General features: G+C 45.9%; 1 protein-coding gene across 9 annotated transcripts in view; it reads right to left on the bottom strand.

Moving 5' to 3' along the window:
- Positions 1 to 1,934: 1,934 nt before the first annotated feature.
- ctnnd2a (catenin (cadherin-associated protein), delta 2a) overlaps positions 1,935 to 21,895 on the bottom strand; it is a 163,143-nt gene continuing 143,182 nt past the window's right edge. For 5 of the 9 annotated variants that reach the window (XM_055508339.1, XM_055508337.1, XM_055508335.1 and 2 more), the window contains exons 20-25: positions 16,476 to 16,725; positions 14,934 to 15,017; positions 8,788 to 8,924; positions 5,828 to 5,959; positions 5,368 to 5,444; positions 1,935 to 4,656 (exon numbers count right to left, since the gene is read on the bottom strand). In XM_055508339.1, coding sequence (XP_055364314.1) covers positions 4,237 to 4,656; positions 5,368 to 5,444; positions 5,828 to 5,959; positions 8,788 to 8,924; positions 14,934 to 15,017; positions 16,476 to 16,725 — 1,100 coding nt within the window. In that variant the 3' untranslated portion in view covers positions 1,935 to 4,236. Of the gene's footprint in view, positions 4,657 to 5,367; positions 5,445 to 5,827; positions 5,960 to 8,787; positions 8,925 to 14,932; positions 15,018 to 16,475; positions 16,726 to 21,895 lie in introns of all 9 variants that reach the window. The other 4 variants (XM_055508336.1, XM_055508341.1, XM_055508342.1 and 1 more) reach the window with 3 other exon arrangements.

The raw sequence follows: 21,895 nt of genomic DNA, 5'->3' as shown, positions 1-21,895 counted from the left end.
CTTCCACACAGGGGCTTCTATTTCTCCGGGTCTATCTGTGGCCCACAGTTCACGCAGCCTCACTTCTCCTTAAACACAAATTGATTTCATGCTCAAATCCATAAATCACAGACCCTCCACCTGCTCCCCACTACCTTTCCGTCTCCTTCTTTTACCCTTACATTTCATTCTGCGCCCTCCCCCGCCTCCACATCCTCCCCAGCTCTGTGCTGACGCGCACCTGTGCACGCATGCGGCACATCTGTTCGCGCACACACGCAGGCCTGAGCCAAGCCCGAGGTGCGTGACGGCTGAGTGGGCAGGGACTCGGCCAGAGTTAGAGCGAGAGAAAGTTAGGAGGGAGCGGGTGAGACAGCGAAGCAGTGTTTCTAGAAAGGCCGTGCATAGGAAAATTGAGGAGCCCATTTTCATGCCACATTAAGTTACACCAGCCATCCACCATGGGGCTGTGCTCTGGCAGAGGAGGCTGGCCTCTATTGTGAAGGCTAATAATGAACACAATGGAGTTATTACCCAACACTGCGTTTCACAGGCCTGACCCAGACAGCATCAAAGAAAGGGAAGGTGGGAAAGGGGCGAGATGAATTCCAAGGGACTGTTACAAATGCAGCTTCATTTATTTAGCGGCGATCAGGTTTAGTTCAATGGGTGTTTGAGAGAATGGGATTGAAGCTGTGGGGGGAAACAGATCGGGGGGTCAAAATGAGGAGGTACATGCAAAAAGGAGAGATGCCGGCGAAGCTGGCGGGTGCGGGAGACCCTTCGCCACCACCTTCGCCCCCCCCGCTGTCACTCTGGGGCAACGTCCCGATGAAAAATGAATGCACCCGTTGTGTTCCTATACGTCTGTCTGCGCTAAACTGCTCAGGATACGGGGAACGTTATCAGCGTTAAGCGCGAGGAGGGCTGAGATCCAAGGCATTATCATACAGTATGTTCACACGCGCCTGTCAGTCAAGCCCCCAGCGAATATGTTTTGTGTGAACAGATGATGGTATCAGTATGTTAACAGTGTTGCTTGTCAGCCAGGGGAGACAACAGTGGTAAATTGTCTGTGTAATAGATCCGACACCGGGTTGTTGGGGTCTGTGGAGGACAGGCTGGCGTTTATGCAGATCCTATTAAAATAAAATATATTAAGTAACATTCTGATAACGCGGTGTAGATCAGATCCAGATATGTGCTGTGGTTCCTGGGTTTGGTTCAGTCTTTCACATTTGCAGCTCATATCTGTTCTATTTTTCATTGTGCTTTCCTTTTTCCCACATGGCACGTACTCTCTCCCCGTCTCCCTGTCTTCTCCTCCTCCCCCGTCCTCTCTCTTCACGCAGGACTTTCTCCCCCTCGCTCCCCCGAGTGTCTGCGTTTCATTTGCAGATATTGCGGATGTGGATCTGTGTCCTCCAGGACTCCCAGCATCCTCTGTGTCGCTCTCTCCTCCTCTGGGTGTTGCTTGTTTTCTTGCTGTAACTCCAGTCTGTTGGTGGAGCCTGGTTTACAGGTTTTAATTAATAATAACAGTATTTTCTTCATTTGATTGGACATATTGTCAATTGGAATCTAAGGGACTGTGTGACTTTTGCTACGAGGCTAAATAAATAAAACCCTAAAATTTTACTACAGCAAATTGACGGATCAATTACTGACACATTAGCTCTAACGCGACCCGTGTGAGAAAAGCATAACATCGTGTAACAAAAGCTTCTCTGTGGATCAGAAACAGATAACACATCCCTCACTGATGAACGCCACTCGCCCCACTCAGGCATCGGAAGGTGTTTCTGCTGAGACTTGAGAAAGCGCCCGCAGAGCATCATGTGTTATACCGCGCTTCACGTCGGGCGAAACAAAGCAGCATGAGAAAAGACAAAACAGAGGAAAAAAACAAAAACCACAGGAAAAAAATGACTAATAAAATGACCAAAAACAACGAGTTTGATTGCAAAGAGTCTTTTTATTTTTCCTTGTGTTCAAGTACGGTCCTCTCTCAGCAGGGTCATCTAAGAAGCATGGACACACAATAACACACAACTCGCACCAGAGCCTGAGCATTTTCAGGTGGGATTTCTCTTTTGTCTCAGTTGGGAATGGGGGGGGGGGGTTGTTGGGGGCCCGATCAGCAGTCTTCACATTTAGGTCAAGTGAACAAGAGTCCTGTTGTTTACGACGTTATCGTTTTTTTTTCTCTGTGAACATTTGTTGCATTTAGTGACACTGACATCTGCACATAAAAATTCTATATATATTATAGATATGTATATATTTATATTCATATATTTATAGATTTGTCATTCGATATCAACAGTTCATTCTGGTGATTTTTACCTTGGTTTTTCTTGTAAAACTGGACAACCTGTCAGTAGGAATGCCTTCGTTTGGACATTGATTTAAACAGGAACGCACACGCACATACGCACGACAGCGGCATACACACGTTACTACACACGTGCATGCATAGATACGCTCGCTCACGTTTACGTGTACACGCACACACACACGCATTCTGTCACGTGTCTACACACAGACAGGCACGCACGCACGCACACGCACACACACACACACACACACACACACACACACACACACACACACACGCGCGCGTACACATGCTCAGCCAACACAGAGAGGCAGGTCTGTACATCTATGAGAGGGAGATGTTACCCAAGATCCCCAACGATAAGTACGGCTTCACCTGATCAAAACACAAGAAAACAAAAGTTACAAACAGCAGAGGGAGTCGTCCACTTCAACAGAACGTCCCGTTAAAGTCCTCCAGGACTGGTCCACGAGGTGTCAAAGTTTGGCACGATGTCATGTCTCTCTCTTTCCCTACGTAGCTCTACTGTACACACACATGTACATTACTCACGGCGGCTCCTGCTGGACGGATCAGTTCATGTTCATTATAAGGTGACGATGAGAAACCATTGAAAACATATCTGCTCACCAGAAGGAAAAGACGACCCCTTTCCCAAAGACAGAGAGTGTGCTTTAAAACATACACATATATTCCATAGGCAGTGAAAAAGCACTTTTTGTTGACGGGGACTCGGGAGCGATGCGGCTCTGCCAATCTGATGCTCCGGCAGCCTTGAAGTGCTCTTGACGTTTGCACGTGTCCACAATAAAATCCACTTCATGGGGGAAACAAAAACACATATACTGCAGGATTTCCTCTCCTGCTGGGAAAAGGGCAAAAACAAAGGTGTCCACTGATATCTGTCGTGGCCACGTCTCGTCTTTTCTGCTTCTCGTGTTTGCATTTCAGCGACTTTGATTTAGCTTTTCTTTTTTTCAGCAGTCATGGGGAAAAAAAGAAAAAAGACATTTGGCCCAGTCAAAAACATGTGTAATATACACACTGTATCACCCTCGAACTGTACACAAAAAATAAAAAAAAATGCTTTTCTTAAAAGTAAAAATGTAGAAAAGTACAAATAAAAAAACGCAATGTAAAAGAATGGTGACAAAAGAAGAAGTCTCTTGGAGATGACATTCCTTAAACAAATTCAGAAGCCTCTGTAGGCAGCAAGGACATCGCAACAAGAAGAAGGGGGTGGGGGGGTGGGGGGGTAAAAGCAGTGCTACGTTTGTCACTCGGGTGAAATGGTAAACATCCACTACTTGCATTGTGCCCGATGTGCTTCTCATCTTTCTCTGTGCATTTTTTTTTCAGTTTCACGGCCTCACGCAGAATCCTCGTACCATCTTTGTCTCTTCTCTCCTTTCCATCGCCGACTCGGACAAAGGTCGAGCCGCCTTCTACTCATATTAAGCGAGAGCTCTGCCTCCTCAACTTCCCATTATTATTTGTTTGATTGCCTCTTCCTCTCTGTCTGAGCCTCTGTGGACTCTCTCCACCTGGTCGCCCCCCCCCCCCCTCGTTCTGCAGTCCTCTGCCCACTCCTCTCTCATCTCTACTCCCACTTACTCCTTATCCACTCACCAGTGCAATGGAGCTGACTTTGAAGGAATAAAGCAGTCTAAAAAAAAGGAAAATGTCGGCATGCACATGCATAGTCTCTCTTCATCACTCCACCTGACTTTTCCCTTCTCAACCCCACCTCTCCTGCCTTACTGTAAGTCAGAGAATGCTAATATCCATTTCTCAACATGCCGCTTGCTATCACCTTGTGTTAATCTGCTGTTGATCGCTTACAAAAATAATCCCCTTCACACACGCACACACAGACTCTATTTTACCCCCCACCCCCACCCCCCATCATTGGACTCTAACTAGACCCAGGAGTCAGGCGAGGCTGGGTAGTGGCTGGTCTCATAGTTCAGTTCGCTGTATGGCCGAGAGGCCGAGTAGAAGTCTACGTAGTTCCCGGTGGATTTGAGGCCCAGATGCATGCGGAGGTCCTCCCGCGGGTCCCGAGGGGGTCCGGTAGAGCTCGGAGGCTGCTGGGGTTGTGCCTGTGCCTGGACCTGTGGCTGCGGCTGAAGCGGGGGAGCTGGAGGCCCCTGTCCCTCATAGTAGGCCTCGTCGAAACTCTGGCTCTGGCTGTGAGGCGGAGGCTGCGGCTGCTGAGGCTGGGGGAAGGTAGGGGGGGGAGGGTAGAGGTCGTAGTCTTTTAGCACGGCGGCTGATGGGCTCTCCTGCTGCGGCTGAGGGGCCACAACACAGGGCTGGGCTGGGATCTGGTGAGGGAGCTGTGGCATGGGTTGGAGAGGTGGGGGTGAGGGAGGGAAATGGGGGGGAGGCAGAAAGGGGAGGGAGATAAAGGTGGAGCGATGGGGAGAAAAGTGGCAGGTGGAAAGTGAGCACATGGGGGAGACGGGTTTGAAAGGCAGGTAGTATGGGCAAAAAGGCTCAGATAGGAATCAAGTGGAAAGGGCGACATGCTGTGAAGCCTCCATTACATGCAGGTACTCAAGGGGGGAATTAACCCTTTGTAACGTTCATAGGCCTGTTCTGTGTGTGCAGGACAACATAGTTGTATGTGCAGAAGGTCCATGCTGATACCTCAAAGCACATAGATGGAATGTGTGTAACAAGTCCATGTAAGATGTCAACCCGGTTCTCGCACACGTGATGATTTGCCACCGGCTCGACCGGGAGAGCCCTCGCCCTCGTTCACTTCTCGCCTGTGATCGTCCTTCCTGCTGTGATCGCGCCTCATAAGCACTTTGGCATGACAGCATATGTCGCTAATTTATGAGCGACCCCCGGAACGGCGCACGGCCGGCTAAAATATGCCGCGTTATTTACTGCGTGACTGTGCAAGTGTGTGCAATTACACATGTACCGGTGCGTGTGCATGGGATGTTTTGACGTGATGGATTATGGCACAACGGGGCACAGGTAGAGCCTGGAGGCTATTTAGCTACTGCATCATCCATCCGTGCTACGTATTAACTAACCTGGTTTTGCTTGAGATCATCACTGGCGGAAAGGTAGGAGTTTCGGAACAACGTGGACGTCCCACAGGAAACTTGAACTGGATGGATGGAAGACACAAATGAAGGCGGGAGAGTATATTAATGACAGCTAGTAGCAGTACGACTGCTAAGAACTGTGGTAAAGCTTTAGTCAAGAGTCTGCTTATTGTAATTCAAATCTTAATGTTGTTGGTCCTAATGTTTGCTTATCAGCCTGTCTGAAAGAAACAGATCAACAGATTATAAAATAAATTGTCGTTATATTGTGTATGACTGAAACAAGAAAGATTAAGGAGAACAGAAGCAAAGATAAAGAGGCAATATACAGAACGATTTAATTCCTCTCTGTCTCTCCATCACACACACACACACACACACACACACACACACACACACACACACACACACACACACACACACACACACACACACACACACACACCTGCCATGCCGTCTTTCCGGGATGTGTGCTCTCCTTTGTTGCTATGGAAACCCGCGTTGGTTGCTGTGGAATCATAGTCCATCTTGCGTTCCTTCAGACTCATCATCTCTCTGGGGGAGGCTGGAGCGCTCGCTACACGTACATGAGGATCACACACACACACACACACACACACACACACACACACACACACACACACACACACACACACACACACACACACATATGGCTCATGCTGGTCTAGGTTTATTGCTCATTAATTTTCTCTGTGTGTGTGTGTGTGTGTGTGTGTGTGTGTGTGTGTGTGTGTGTGTGTCTTGAGCTTCAGAGGTGCACAGTCATTACTCTTCATTTAGGTTGTCAGACTGAGGGGTCACCTCCAGAATGGTAAAGGACTTTTGGGAATACACACATTTATATCAACTTATGGACACATTATTCTAATATCAAATTATCAAATTTCACATCAGTAATGCTTTTTTCATGGGTCCAAAGTTGTAAACTGCAGATAGAACAGAGGAGCAGTGAGCTTCTCAGCAACCACCCATCTGCGGATGGTTAAGGATGCATCATCACACACTTTCAGCTATGGATGCCAGTCTTAGTTAGTGTCCCAGGCAATTCCCCTATGGCTTGTTTCACCTCTGTTTGCCACACACTGATCAACAGCAGGCGGTGCATGGCTGCTGTGGCTGATGGGCTGGAGGCAGGCTGCTCTGTCCATTGGTTACTGAGACAGTATGGGGAAAACTGTTGTACTATTGGACTTTTAAGAGGATTTTACTCCTCGCGCACCAGTTCATGTGGATGCAACAGTGTAAACATGCCAGTGTGCAGCCATATATTGGCACAGTCTAGCACCCGTTATATACATGCGAGGTCCCAATCTGCCTCTCTGCCTCTCAACACACACACTCAGCATGTCGCTGTGTAATCCCCTTATAGCGTACTTGAAGTGCTTACTCAGTCCTTCTTATCTTTAGTCGGAGTTGCCAGAATTCTGCCTACCTGTGTATCATCCCCTTTAGTCTGCTTAGCTACACATTCCTGCAACTATCCATCATACTTACAGTATAATTTACAGTATTACATATAAATAAATATATCCTCACAAGTGGTGGCCATTCTAAAAATATGCTCTTTAAACCTCTTCAGATTAATGTTGCTAATTCTAAAATACTATTACACTATAGCTACTGCAGCTATTCACAGGGTGTGTGTTTGTGTGTGTGTGTGTGTGTGTGTGTGTGTGTGTGTGTGTGTGTGTGTGTGTGTGTGTGTGTGTGTGTGTGTGTGTGTGTTTGTGTGTGTGTGTGTGTGTGTGTGTGTGTGTGTGTGTGTGTGTGTGTGTGTGGGAACGACCAGCACACACATGCACAGTTAAGAGAAAGCACCACTCTCAGTTGCATAAGTAGGAACATTTGCCGTTTCTAGACAAAAAAGCCAACTATAAAAAGGCTTTGTTCTCCTCTGGCTTGTCTCCTATGCCATGATAGCAGCAGTGGGGCAAAACACTTGCAAATCTAATAAGCCAAATAGAATAAAGGCTTTTAAAGTGATATGTTGGAGTGCCTTGAAAAGGACGGCGTTTTTAATCCAATCCGGTGTTTGATGTTGGAAGCAAAGCAGCACTCTAACCTTTTGTCTGCCTCTGAGCCTTTTTCTGGCTTTTAGCAAGTCACATAAATGTCTATAAATAGGCACACGCACATAATTGGTGTTGTGAATACAATTACAAACCTTCGACAAAGCGCTGTGAGAGCGCTTTCGCATGTTTGAGGAGTTATTTTTAAAAAGCGTGACACCGCTCCAGCCCCAGACTCAGCCAGCGCCACTAGTTGCTCGCTCTGGAGCTGTCCCCTGTTTTAACTAAAGGTGGTTGTCATTTCCAGCCGTTTTCCATTTTACCCTGACCTCCTCCACTGTGCGACTGACATCCACAATTTTGTCTACACACTATAATGTCTAAACTCTTTATTTTCAATGTCACTGACCAAAGTCAAATCCTCATCCCTCACATCCTCCTTCCTGCAGTAATCATCTTCCAACCCCTAATTCTTCCAGCCTTCTTCCCCTTTTCTCTTTATCTCCCTCTCTGTTTATCACACATTCTCCCCCTTCTCACCCACACACATACACAAATACACATTTTCTCTCCCTCTCTGCCTCCCAGTGTCTCCCTCCCTCTCTCTCTCTCTGTCTCTCGCTCTGTCTATGAGCAGGGTCCTTGAAGACCTCTCTAAGCTGCGAGGAAGAAAAAGTACTTTTCTGCCTCATCAGCTCTCTAAGCCCGGTGTGGAGAAAGCACAGCTGAGGGCTCTTTTCCTACCGATGCTAACAGCTAATGCTAATGTGCTCTTTGCAAAGCATGACGGCCGGTGGGCTCAAGCTACAGACAAACGATAATCGTACTTTACAGCGTTAGCTTGTGGCGGGCGAGCGCTGATGCTAACAGCTATTTAGCCCCAGCGCAAAGACTGATCGCCTGGAAAATGTTGATGCTGCAGGCAAATGTTTGAGTTACTGCTCATTACTGTCCATGTGTCTTTTGCAGATTTGAGTTGTCCTCATATCACACATACATTTGCACATCATTTACTAGTCAATTTTTAATTAGTAATGCTGGGAACGCTTGGCAGATTTTGTACGCTGCTTTTCACAGCTTCCAGGGCTCATGCTGTGCTAAGCTAATCTTCTGTTGATGCTGACCTTATATTTAATGTACGCATACAGTATAAAACATTTAATATTCTTCTTGACTGGCTCTGAGCAAGATATGAAGCATTTGAAAACATATACAGTGTACACATAAACAGCTGAAACTAAATCAGACCTGAACAACAAAATAAAAGTTTAATAGACAAAACTGCTTTTTCAGGGAGGTTTTAAAGAAAGAAAGAAAACAGACAGACAAACAAACAAGTGCAGTATCTATCCTGCGAGTGGGATGTGTTTCTCACCAGAGCGGTTATTTGGGGATGTCCTGACAGGGGACACAGAGGGAGTCCGTGAGGAGGAGTAGGGCCTCTGCCTGTCTCGCTCTATCGTTGAGGCAGAGCCCACGAAGTGATACTGGGAGTAACCGTCCTGCAAGACCAACGCAGACAAAGAAACGGGAGGTAAGTAAAGCAGTGTGTGTGTCTGGCCAGTGTGAATGCGTTAAATCATTGTGTGTGATTTGTGTTATTGTAGAGTAGTTTTTTTTTATTACCAAAACCTAAAGAACTGTCCAAGGCCAAATATTTTAGGCATTTTAGGCCGATGCACAAAATGAAGGCATGCTGATATTATAAAGCCATGAATGTGATGGTTAGAACAGATTGGAAATAGTCACACTTGATGAAAAAGAGTCAAACATTTGTCCTTGGTGTCTTTGGTTGCCTGTAACAAAAAAGCTGTTTTCAAGTTTTTGAAACAGTTAAAAAAATAGTAGAAATAACAAACGTGTGATAGGCAAATAAAAAAATGGATTCTAGACACTGAAGGACGATGAACAAACACGCCCACACGCGCACAGACAGGCATCCACATACCACAAATGAACAGCCCATTGTCCATGTCAGAAAAAATGCATACTACTAACAACTCCACACGCATAATTACCACCAAGCCAGTGACTTTGTATCCGTATTCATTTAGCAGTGATTGGAGCAAAGCCATTTTCATAAAAATGGATTAGAAGAGTCAACAACAATCGCTGGAACCAAATTCAATTTAGCATTAAGATAATTGGATACCTCTGAAAGCAAAACATAAGCAGATGATAAAAGATAATCGAGGCATGTCCCGCTGCAGCTCGGATGTCGGGGGACCGGGGATCAGGGGCGGCAAACTGGCTGGAGGTGAGAGGCTCCAGCACGGTGTGGACGGAGAGGGGACGCGACGAGAAAGACAAAAGACGGCAGGAAGCGATGAGAGCGAGGAGTGAAGCTGGGGTGAGAACAGTCCCCGTCCCCCCCCTGACTCCCATTTCCTGGCACTAATAGAAAACCAGATCCTGTGACACAGCAGCTGAGAGGCAGCTCCCTGCCAGCGTGTGCCATCGCTGCCTCCCCTTCGTCCCCCTCATCTATTCCTCCACCACTCCCACTCTCCTCGCGCTCTCCCCGTAACCTCCCCGTGGCGCCCGGGGACGTGCTGCAATTGGACAGTGAGAAAGCGCCGCAGCCGGTGACTGACTGAACGAGGAACGCGTTCAGCCGAGTCTGTGCTCGCTCAATGTGGGGAACTAAAAATGGTGTTCAGGAGCGATCCATTAGGGCCCTCAAGGGGCCCCTCGGAGCATGAACGCTGGTTAAACTAATACCAAGCTATAATTGAAGTCAGAGAGTATAGAGAAATGTATTAAAATGGCAGGCACAGCCATAAATTTGACACTTATTATCTCTTCATATAAAGTAATAGACTTTACGCCTCGATGTACAGCTTCCTCATTGTTATTCCTTGTAAGGAGCTTTGAGGTTAGAACCAGGAGGAGTCATTTTAAACCCGGCTTATTCTTTGGTTTGAGCAGTATTAGTTCTTAGCATTTGGCACGCCATCGTTTTAATAAAATAAATATTAAAGCCGACATTAAAAGTTCCTTTGAGAGCAAACCAGCGAGCGGTTCAAGGTCTGGGTTGTTTCTATTAGTTTTTTGGCAGCGTTCGAGGCTCATGCGCTTTTATTCCACCGTCACCGTGTTCTCGCAGACTTTCCGAGCGAATACGTCCCCACTCGTCGGCTGCCTCTGAAGTACGTCGTCGCTCCGAGTCTCACCTACTCTTCTCATATTAAGAGTTTTCCCTTACTTCACATCCACTTTCCTTGTCTAGCACTTCTCCCGCCTCGACGGCGGCTCGTTTCTAGGAAACCATTCCGCCTGTTGCTCTCGCCGCGAGTCGAAGGTCGCGGCCCTGCGAGGTTAAAAGCGATTACGGCCCCAACAAATGAGATCTGTGTGCACGTGTGTGCGGTGCTACTCGTGCCAGACAGCAATTATGGCAAAAAGGTTGGACGTGATGAGCAGCGGGCTCCCTCTGGGCCCCGGCGACTGCGCGACGCTGTCATCTTTCTCGTCCGTAGACCCGTTTCTCTGTCTCACTCATTTCACACTCCGATTTCCAAGATCTGCAGTCTCGAGCACTTCGCTCACACACGATCCATCAATCCTAACAGGAATAATGTGCCTCTGACCTTTGCATTCCTCATTTTCATTGCTCCAGGTTCTAGTTATTTAAGAATTGACCTTTATTCTTACGTACCAGTGCATTTGTTGCAAATAGCCCGCGATGCTGAGAGAGCGGAGCTGCAGCTGAAATGCTGCTGGCAGCCCGCAGACTGAGACAGCCCGCGCGCACCTCCGTCTCCTCTGCCTCTGTTTCTCTGTTTATTGCTGGTGAACATCAGAGGGAAACCAGGCGAAACACAGAAATAGCTTCTGAGGCTGAGGTTGGTTTGATGTCTACTGAAGTTTTTCAAAATGCTCATCTCCATCTTGCTCTGTTTTCCTGTTTATGGCGCAGCAGCGGATGCAATATTTTCTTTCTTCGAGTACAGTTCTATGTTCTTTCACCATCCTGTCATATTAAAAGTCAACAGCTGGATGCAAATAATAACCAAATTAAGTCGATAAGTAGAAACATTCCTTGTCATTGACCTTACACATCACAGGCCAATCCCTCATTCATATCACCAATCACACATTGCGCCTGCACATCCCTAGAACATATTGTAAAACTGTCTCATGTGTGACAAACACGGCGTCTCTCTGACCCTGAACTCCATCTGTCATCCGCGTGTGTCTATCTGTTTCAGTGATTTGTGGTGTTTGCGATGCATGCGCCCAGTGCTGCTATGATATGTGTGCACGTGTGTGCGTTTCTGAGAGAGTGTGTCTGATTAAATTCCCAAGCCGGGGCATTTATCGAGGAACGAGGCACAGCAGCCCGACACAAACTCCCCCACTGAGCGTGGATATGAAAATATACAGTCTAGTGTAGCGTTGGGGCTGTGTGTGTGAATGCAGTGTGGGTGCGACTCTTTATTGGGTCCTTCTGGTCCTGTTAGGAATAGATTTATTTACAAAGTGACCATGTTTCAGCTCCTTGTTTTCTCGCAGAAATCCCTTGTCGAACAGTGCTGCACATTTGTTGTTTACTTAAAAGATGACCTGTGGCTTCCCTCCTAGGAGCTGTGGATAAAACACTGTGCACATGCACTGAGACGCTGAATGAGGACACATCCTGTCACATAATCCAAACAAACCCCAGTAAAAGTCGAATTTCACTGCACCCCGAAGACTAATATGCATGATTTATCTCAAAGTCAGTGCAAGTGTTGCAACAAACAGATTCTGCCTTTGGTTTATTAATGACTGCTGCACCACCAATCTTTTAAGTCATCACAGATGCTATTTTCATACAGACTTACTGTTTATTTATGACCCCTCAACTTTTCTCTTTCGCGTGTTGGTAAAATCTGCCGGGCATCCCGGCCCACTGTGCTGCTGCAACTCTGTCCCCCCTCACTCTCTAGACTGCTCCCATGGCAGCACCGGAGGAAGCGATTAACTCTTCTCACTGCAGTTTCACTAAAATACACATACACACACACACACACACACACACACACACACACACACACATGCTCGGAGAAGCCAACATACGTGTGCACCCGCGCCCATGATTTCCACACGGCAGACGAGTCGCTCTCGTTACCACGAGACTTCAAAGCAGCTCCAACTGACTCATTATTGACCCAACACTCCTCTCCGCTTTCCAAAAGTACACACACATAACTCAAGTATCCTTATTTTACTGCAAACATCAAGTATTCACCTCGCTTCGCTATTTCTTCCTCCTCATTTGCTGCTGTCTGTTTCTTCCCCTGCTGCCTTTGCTCGCCGCCGTTTTCGCAGACACTCGATTCCACTTTCGTCTAAATTGTATGCTAATCCATGTTTGGATTGGAGGCTAACAGGATTTTTTACTGCACCTAACACCCATGACCTAATACGCCACACTGGGATACTAGCAGTAAAGTCACTTATTTCGAGCTCTGGACTCAGGTGATAAAGTCAAAGTGTGAATCCTCTAATGCAACCATTTCCAGCTCCAAAATTAGGCCGCTCTGTCACTAACCACGCTGTCTTTAAGCGATTTAGGAAGTAAAGAGGGCCGTCAACCAGTTAAAGTTGACTGTATCATAATGCAGCAGCTTTCTAAACTAAATACAAGTAGTACTATAAAACAAAATGTTGATCTTTCAAAGATTATGATAAAGTAGAGATGAGGATGCAACTGGAGATGCAGCAACAAAGCCGACTGCAGATGATATCTTGTTTCAGTTTAAGGATGATGGATGAGTTGTTTTGTTGTTGAGCCTGTTTTTAAGTGTTTTTAATTGTTTTTTTGTTTGTATCATATTAGATTTAATGAAACCAATGCTAAATGAGTTCTCTCGTTTCAACATGAGTAGCCATCCATCTTAGGGAAGTTGATAGTCGGTGAGGCCCGGACGTTTTGTAAAGCCAATGTTGCAATCCGGTTGAGTGTAATGCTATCCAGTGGCAATGATTAGGGAAGTGTGTCGCGTCGGAGGCTGCAAGGGGCCACATGGGGATAGGGTTCTGTGTAATGCTGGCAGATGAGAGGGTGACGAATGAAGGGAGTGACACAGTCGTCCGGATGAGGTGAGGACACATTGATGCCACGGGGTGGAGTGTCCTGACTCCAAAGCAGCAGCCGTCAGATGTCTCAAACCAAAAACAAACTCATTATACAAAATTGGGCGAAAATGTTTTTTGTTTTCCAAAAGAAGCATATAATTTTCCATTTAACTCTAATATAATTTGCTTGAACAAGAGCTCTTGAAAGCGATACTTTTAAGGTTGGACAACATCTTTGCAAACTCGAGTGCAGGTACTTGAAAATCTGAAAAGCTTGTGAGAGGAATTAAACAAGATGAAATCACTTGTTTATGTGAATTACATTTTGATTTTAAACAGTAATGAATAATATGAACATTCACCCCAAAACTACAGTAAGCATCACACCAGGTGTGACTTGCTGCTTTAACTTTTGCACACTGTATCAAATTGTTGGCACCAAAATGCAGCTTACATCAATCTTTAGCCTTTTTCTTCTTTGTTCTCTCTGCTCAGACATGAAAAAATAGCCGTTTAAAACCAAGGACGCCTTCCTGCGACGTTTTACTTAATATTTCTCAACATCTCGCTGGAACTCGTCGATTACGCCTCCAAAGTTTCGGTGCGCTGAATGGCAGATAACCTTGGTGGCGGCGATTCGCTCACCAACACTCATTACTAACGAGTGAAAGCAACACAACATCTGTCACTGCTTTTAATCAAGTTGCCAGGGTGTGCGGGTTACGCCGTCGTTGGAGAAGAAACAACCGAGCCGGAGGTGGTGACAGTGTGTGTGTGTGTGTGTGTGTGTGTGTGTGTGTGTGTGTGTGTGTGTGTGTGTGTGTGTGTGTGTGTGTGTGTGAAGAAGGAAAGATAAAGGTGTGTCTGGGTGAGACAGATTTTTTAGACTTTTTTTTTTTGTTCCATTCCTGCTTGTTCGTTCGTGTTATTCTTCCTGAGCTACACATATTAATATATTAAAAATCCAATCGTTGAGGAACCATTAGGATGAACACAGAGTTATTGGTCCAGTCTGAGTAAACATAGAGAGTTTGTTTTGAGGCAGTTATAATCAAAAAACTAAAATCTGAGTTATTGAGTTAATATAATACATAAACCCCTGTAGATGTTAGAAAACAACAAATAAATGAATGGTTGGTGTTCATTTCTTTGACAGAATGATTCATCAGGATTTAATATTTAAAAAAGCACAGTTTAAAATTTCATAACCAACTGATCTGTGTGAATGAATGCTTAGAATTAGTTACTGTAGTCACATGTTCTCTTCAGGTCGGGTTAGTATTTAGTACCTGATACCAGTCTCTTGGAGCTGCAGTGAGGGGACTTTCAGGGAGACTTCGAAGAAGTATGATCAGAATCAGAATCAGACTCAGACTCAGATGATGGGCTAAACAAGGGCACAGGCGCCTTTAGGTGATTTTAAACCTCCTACTGAAAAGTTGACTTGTATGTCTTACCTTTTTGTAGAGGGAGCGCAAGTCTCTGTACTGCCACATGCTGCTGAGGACCTGAGAGGCTGCCTTCACCACCTTCGCTGAATGTCTGAAGAGAGATGGAAGCAAAAAAAAAAGCTGTACTTCTTCTTGGCTTTGAGTCTCTGGATAAAGTTTCTACGTGTCGCGTAGCACGTGCAGGCCAGTGGAACTTGTGATAGCTTTAAGTGTAAGACGGCCACTGCTCTTTTCCTCACGGCACGATTTATCTTTTGCAAAAAAGTTTCCAGATGATTTAAAAATGACCCTCTTCACCATGTTAATGGTCCCGTCCCTGCCACTTAGCTGAAAAATGACTCTAGTAGGAGTCAGTTCATAAGCCCTTTCCTGCTAATAGCTACGGTGCGAGGCAGAGGGGACGCCTACTTTCCATTTGTCTACTAAAATTAGAAAAACCCTCGCAAAAAGGCCTTAATTTATGCCCCATTAAAAGTTTGATACGACTAAAATCTGGTGCATAAGTGTCAACAAAGGCAAAGCACCTGAATGCATCACAGGTACACAATGCTCAGATGTTTACAGGTATTTACTGTTTAAATGCAATATCAACATTATATTATTCCCTTTTTCTGTTTTACTGCCTGTTTTAATAGCGGCTGGCAAACAATAGCTGTCTACTGTTGATCTGTAATGAGCCCTTTCCCAATCTCAACGTGTGTAATTTCATGAATGCAGCAATAAGAGGTATTTATCCTCAATGCACCTATCCTGAGAAAATGAAGATGAGTGGGCCATTAGCAGCTAACCACGCTTACGGTGGAATCTGCTCTCCTGGAGGTTTCTTCCAGCGCCTCTCTCGCTCGCTCTCTCTCTCGCCCTTTCTCTCTCTCTCTCACGCTCTCGCTGATGGTGCCCTTGAGCACGTTTCCCCAAATAGACTGAGACTCTCTCCATAACAATAAATCAACGTTTGACCTCCGCCTGATAACACGCCGGTGCCATGGCAACCCATGACCCGGTGGTTACCATAGCAGCTCAACAGAACACCCAGCTCGGTCTCCCATGTCGACAGGAGCTCTGGCTGCATCTTTCTTAGTGTTTCTTTAGGCTTCTTTTAGGGATGAATGGTCACAGGGAAGGAAACTATAGATGATGGATATTCAGCCAGAGCAAAGCACTGACCATAGAAGTGTGATGAGTTTATCTTTTTACGACTTTAACTACTAAACTCATTTACTTTAAACTGTTTTATCATGTATTTGTTTGTTGCTGTAACTAAATGACTATACCTGAGGATGTAGTCTATGATGCTCTCTTGTAGTACTATACTGTATGTACATTTGGCTACAGGTTCTTTCATGTTGTGTGGACACAAGCCTGTAATAAAAGCCTGAGGTTCTAATCAAGTAGCGCTTGAATGCCATTATTCAACTCTTTTCAACAATTTTTCAAAATTTCAGTCTTGAAAAAAATCTAAACAACTTCCAAGCATCAATTTAGCCATTTTCCTGGTAAAGTAATATAATACATTATTCATTAATACGTTCTCAAAGTTGGGCCCACTCACTTGTCTCCTTTGCTGCGGACAATGCCGATGAGCTTCTCGATGCCGCCGGCGTCACGCAGAGCTTTGGCGTTCTCCATGTTCTTGGTGATGACCTCGTGCAGTGCGCAGCAGATGGCGGTCACCGTGTCGTCCGACATGGCCTTGCTGGGAGGGCCGCTGGGCCCGGAGGTGCCGCTGCTGGTGGCGTTGTTGTTGGTGCTGCTGCTGCTGCCTGGCAGTCGATGGATGAGGTCTCTCATGGCGTATTTGCCTGGAGCGCGGAGAGAAGGCGAACAAAAGGCAGATTTCACTTCCTCCAGTTTGTTGGAAAGATCATGAACAATGCTGGACGAAGTTACTGAGAGTGTTTAAAGCAGCTTCTCCGCTAGATGCTGGATGACTGGTACAGCACAGTGTAAAAATCCAACCAACTGCATCACCCTTCAACTATTTTCTTGTTCAGCTGATGATCCTGTCCGATAAAACACTGATAATCTTGCTTGTAGCATGTGTGGAGAATATGGAGAGAAATTCATTTGTTTCCTGGGTCGACTTCTCTAATCAAAGTGAGAGCCCTCGATGTAAAGATGAGAGACGGGTCAATAAAGAGAGCGAGGTCGGGGGAAGCGGGTTAAGAGCGGCGCAATGAAGATAAGAAGGAGGCGACTGTGGACATTAGTCAAACGGTGAGAAACTCCTCGTACATCATAGAAGCTGTCAGCTCCTGGGGTAAAGCAAACACCCGCGACCGTTGAATGTTGAACCAGGCTTGAAATATGATAAACCCCCAACAGCAACCGCTCAATCCAAAGCGCTGGGACGGGCCCTCTAACGTCCACGCGCTTCAATCAACCGAGCATCTCCGCGGGAATGACTCAGGCCGATCTCCGTGACATCGGGCGCCGGCGACGACAAAGCGGAGCGCGCGTGCACGGCTGAAGAGCCGCCGGCCGTGAGTCACCGTCTCCTCTGGAATCCTACAAATTCGAGTCCTCCACAGAAGTGCTGGATTAGATAAAGCAGATGAAAAACAGGAAGCGCTACTTTAGGTGTTAAATCCCCCCCGGCGTTTCGTCTTCAAGTGGACCATTACATCCACTCCGGCAGCGGAGGAAACTGAGGACGAAATACTCAGTTCACAATAAACCCAAAATACTTTCAGATCTCACCGCCACTTTCTGTTTTGGCCAATTGTGAAATAATGTTTCTGAACAACTCGACCGTACAAACCTACTTATCTAACTGCCACTTTACACTAGAAATAAAGTCTCCTTCAGCTTGTGCTGCTACTTTCTTTAAACTTCTTCCTGTTTTCGCCCTATTTCATTCACATGTGCGAATCCCTCAATCTGCGCCACACCGAACGTTTTCTCAGGTCCGTTTCTCAGGTTTCTCAGTCACCGTCACTCGGGTAGAAGCAGCTCCTTTATTATGGAGGGAAATCTCCCGCTAATGCCACCTTTAGGAGAAAGCACAGCTGGACAAACAGCTGAAGGACTTCCTTCCCAATCCCAGCAAACAGATCACCTGTATGAAGTGACTTAAAGGTCGGACACAGGCAGAAACAACCATTCACACCTTTGATACTTAAACTCAGCATTTAAAGATTGCGGTTGGATGTTGGGAGTAGGAGGAAACACTAGACAGGGAGGCACCTGTCCAACCAGAGGATTGGAGCTGCTGTGGCAGTGCGGCTGCCACCACACTGACTTATTTCCTAATTTACCAGCTGATGTCGCACTGATTCATCACTGCTTTTTCCTCTTAATGATATAACTTTTGAATGACTGACTGAATTATTTACCGTGCGACCGCCAGATAATTTACTGCTTGAACGGTAATTTTATTGACTGGCTGATTGAATGAGCAGCAAATTTACTAACCCACTGGCAGCAGACAATTCAGTATAAACAATGGGATCACAGTGTGTATTGAACAATGTGTAATAAGTAGATACTGTACACCACGTGTGTCTACATACTGTATTCCATGTGCACATCCCCGTCGGCCTGTGCAACGTCATCACATTGGTCCCACGGGGGCTGAGTGCACAAAGGAGGAGATGATACGGAATGGGGGGGGGGGTCTGTCAACACGCCACCTTGAGACTGCTCACGTATGCAGCCGGGGTGTGTGCATGAGCCACAATGCACGTCTCACCATGCACACGCACAATGTGTTCTCCATTAGCCAGCGTATCCGTCCTATTTGTCTTCACTTCACAATGTCCTTCATAAAAAGCATGAAAGATGCAGATGCTGTGACACCCTGGGAACTGAGGGGTTTGGACTTTAAGGCTTTAAGCTCATGAACACATTAGCTTTCCTGCTCTGAATGACTCCTCCGGTGGCAGCATCTCCACATCGCCCCCTCTCCTGTTACTTCTACTCTCTGTGCCGCTGAAATGTGAGCTGCACCTGCAACATGTCCTTGAGGAGAGAGCAAGCCCTGTGCTGATCACCGCACAGTCTAATAAACCTGTATTACACAACTCTTCCAATATAGTCATCCTCACCTGGGAGGCAGGGATGCTAATGTATTCCTGCGCCGCATTCCCTTATGCGCCGCTAAACTCCCGCTGAGCAGGGCGTGCTTCATCAGGGCCATAATGGCTGATTCGATTTAAAGAGATCCAATTACCCTCAACAATGGAGTGATTTGATTGTTTACTGACGGAGAAAGGAGAGTGGTAGTGAAGTAAAATTGGAGGTAATTGTCTGAGGGAGATGTGGGGAAAGATGAAAAGGCTTGATTGGCTGTGGCGTCCGACTGTCTGAGAATAAAGGATGGTTAATACAGTGTTATCAGTGGCTGGGCTCGGGTCCCTGAGGTGGACCGCTGTACAGCTACTGGAATCAAAAGCTTCAGGCGATAATATGTTTCCAAAGCCTGTCTGGGTTATTTGAGTTCTGGACTGAGGAAAGCAAATAATTCAAGAGAAGCGCATTTAATAACAGACAAACATCAGCAGTGAACCTGCTTTTTAAAGGTAGAGGCAGGTACGTTGACATGAAAAACCTCTAAGTGGTCAATTTATATAGTACATAGATAGTATATTATTATGGATTATGTACATCATCATTATCATTATCATGTAGCCAGGTAACATGGTTTCTATTCTCTGCAAATAAAGGTATACAGTAACTTTATTGCTCTTGGTTGTCATACTGTAAGTGGATCTGTGAATATCCTAACACAACAAAACAACACAAACACACAAACCTTGGCGTATGAGGAGGGGTGGGCGTTTCCGTCAAACCAGTTTTTACATATTTTGCCCAAATGTGAGATCACACAGAATTTTGAATGGATTGAATTCTGGATTACGGGATTAAAGCAGGCACAATGTATCGGAGGAGGAAGGTAAAAATCCCATACAGCATGTCAGGTACGTACACATCAGGCATCCATATGAGCGACAGCCACGTCTTTTGTATGTCTTTTAACGTATGAATAAATAAACAAATGAAAATGAAATGAAATGCAGAGGCAGGTGAAACAAAGACAGTTTAGAGAGCGATCAAAACTGCAGGTAAATTGGGAAGCGGTGTGCCTCTGTTTCTCCATTATAAATTATTCTGCCTTCCTGTGTTTGCTGCTTTTCGCACCAGTTACATCTCAGCGTCAGCGTCTCTCTTTGATGTCTGTGGGTAACGGCGCAAACTGCAAACGAGGGGAGAGGGGAGAGACGCGCGCAGAAAGCCAACGAGGGAGAGTGGGAGGAAGAGGTGGGGAGGTGCTTTCCCCCCGAGAAGAACCTGTGGCTTCATTAACGCTATTCCACTGACACGAAGGAGCTCAGACAGACTGTAATTATCCACACAGTCACTGCCGTAGAAAACAGAGCGTTTCCCTGCTTAGATGAAGCTCCTCACTGATGATCAGTCGCATTTTTGCAAGTGGAGGACGTTCACTTTATACAATAACTTTGAATTCATTAAAACACTAGACGTCACTTCTTTTGAGGAAAGGAAATAGATTTGTGCACCGCCCAAGATCACCTGGACGTGAGTCCAGTCCCAGAGGGGCGGCTGTAAGGCTGAATACATTTCACAGTATGAATATCTCCTCCTCTTCTTTTTAATATTCTCCGATTCTATTTCTCCATGTGACGTGCTCCCAGTGTGCCACAGTGGAGCAGAGGACAAAGCCTGCCAGTGAGAACAAAGTGCGCTGATAAAAGATACGCCAGACCCTCGGCCGCAAGGGATTCATCCCGAAGGCAAAGGCAGAAATGACATCAAGTCGCACCACGACGGGGACTGAGAAGTCTGCGAGTCGGTGGATGCGGCGCCTTTCGGCCCGCTGGTTGAGCTGAATATTCGCACAGAGCAGCAGCGACAGACATGAGCAATATGTGAAAAGTCGGTGTAGTTGTTAAAAAAACAAAACAAAACACAGATTGAGATTGAGAAACAAACATTTGGTTTGCTGGTGCCGGCGAGGAACGCGAGTATGTTTGGAACAAAGTGCTTTGATCAAAGGTTCAGAACCAGCGACTGCCCATAACCTAATTTGCATCTGCGTAGATCAGTCCCTGACCTCTAATGAGGACTCTCTCACACACACACACACACACACACACACACACACACACACACACACACACACACACACACACACACACACACACACACACATCTGCAATCACGGATTAGTGACATCCCTGTGGTACTTCGGTTTCCACGGTAACACTCCCCAGCACTGATGTCATCAGTACGAGACACAAAGGGAAGGTGAAGCGTTATGAGCTCATGTCTGAAACAACACAGGAAGGAGACAGAGAGGAGGGAGGTGAGGGTGTGGGATCAGTGGAGGAGAAGAGGAAGGAATTAGCAGAACAAAATGGGCAAAAAGGTGGGAAGAGCATTGTGTAGTAATAAAAGGCAAAAAGGAGGTGGGAGGAAAGCTTAACATACATTAGACACACACACAAAGAAAGGAAAACAAGAGGTGACACAGGAGAATAGGCAGGAGGTGAAATGTAATTGGATTTATTCATTTTTCTGGTTGACTGTAATGTTTATCTGGATTGTATTTAATGTAATGATGCAAAACAAAATTATTCATGTCAGTGTTCTTATCAGATCAGTATAGAGGCGATCATCAGTGATTTCATTGCAGAGAACCAGCTTAACCTCTGATAAAACTTGGGCGGGCATGATTCATTTCATTAGAGACTGTCCTTGGTCCTCCATTCCTCCATTGGTGCTGGAGGTTTGGACTCAGGCAGGAAGGCTGATATTTAGATTATTTAATAGATCTGCATCTAGGCTAAAGGTAATCAGCTGTTACATCAGCTTGAGGAGTTTCAGGGATCAAATAAATGTAAACATCTGTGGTAGCTGACTGAAGGTGAAGTCAAGATATTCCGTGTATCATACATTTATTAGATTTTAGCTTATTTTTCTGTAGTTTTATTATAAGTAACAGAATCGCGT

The sequence above is a fragment of the Betta splendens genome, chromosome 4 (assembly GCF_900634795.4).
Source record: "Betta splendens chromosome 4, fBetSpl5.4, whole genome shotgun sequence".
In the NCBI taxonomy this organism is placed as follows: Eukaryota; Metazoa; Chordata; class Actinopteri; order Anabantiformes; family Osphronemidae; genus Betta; species Betta splendens.
This window is presented reverse-complemented; position numbering and strand designations above follow the sequence as displayed.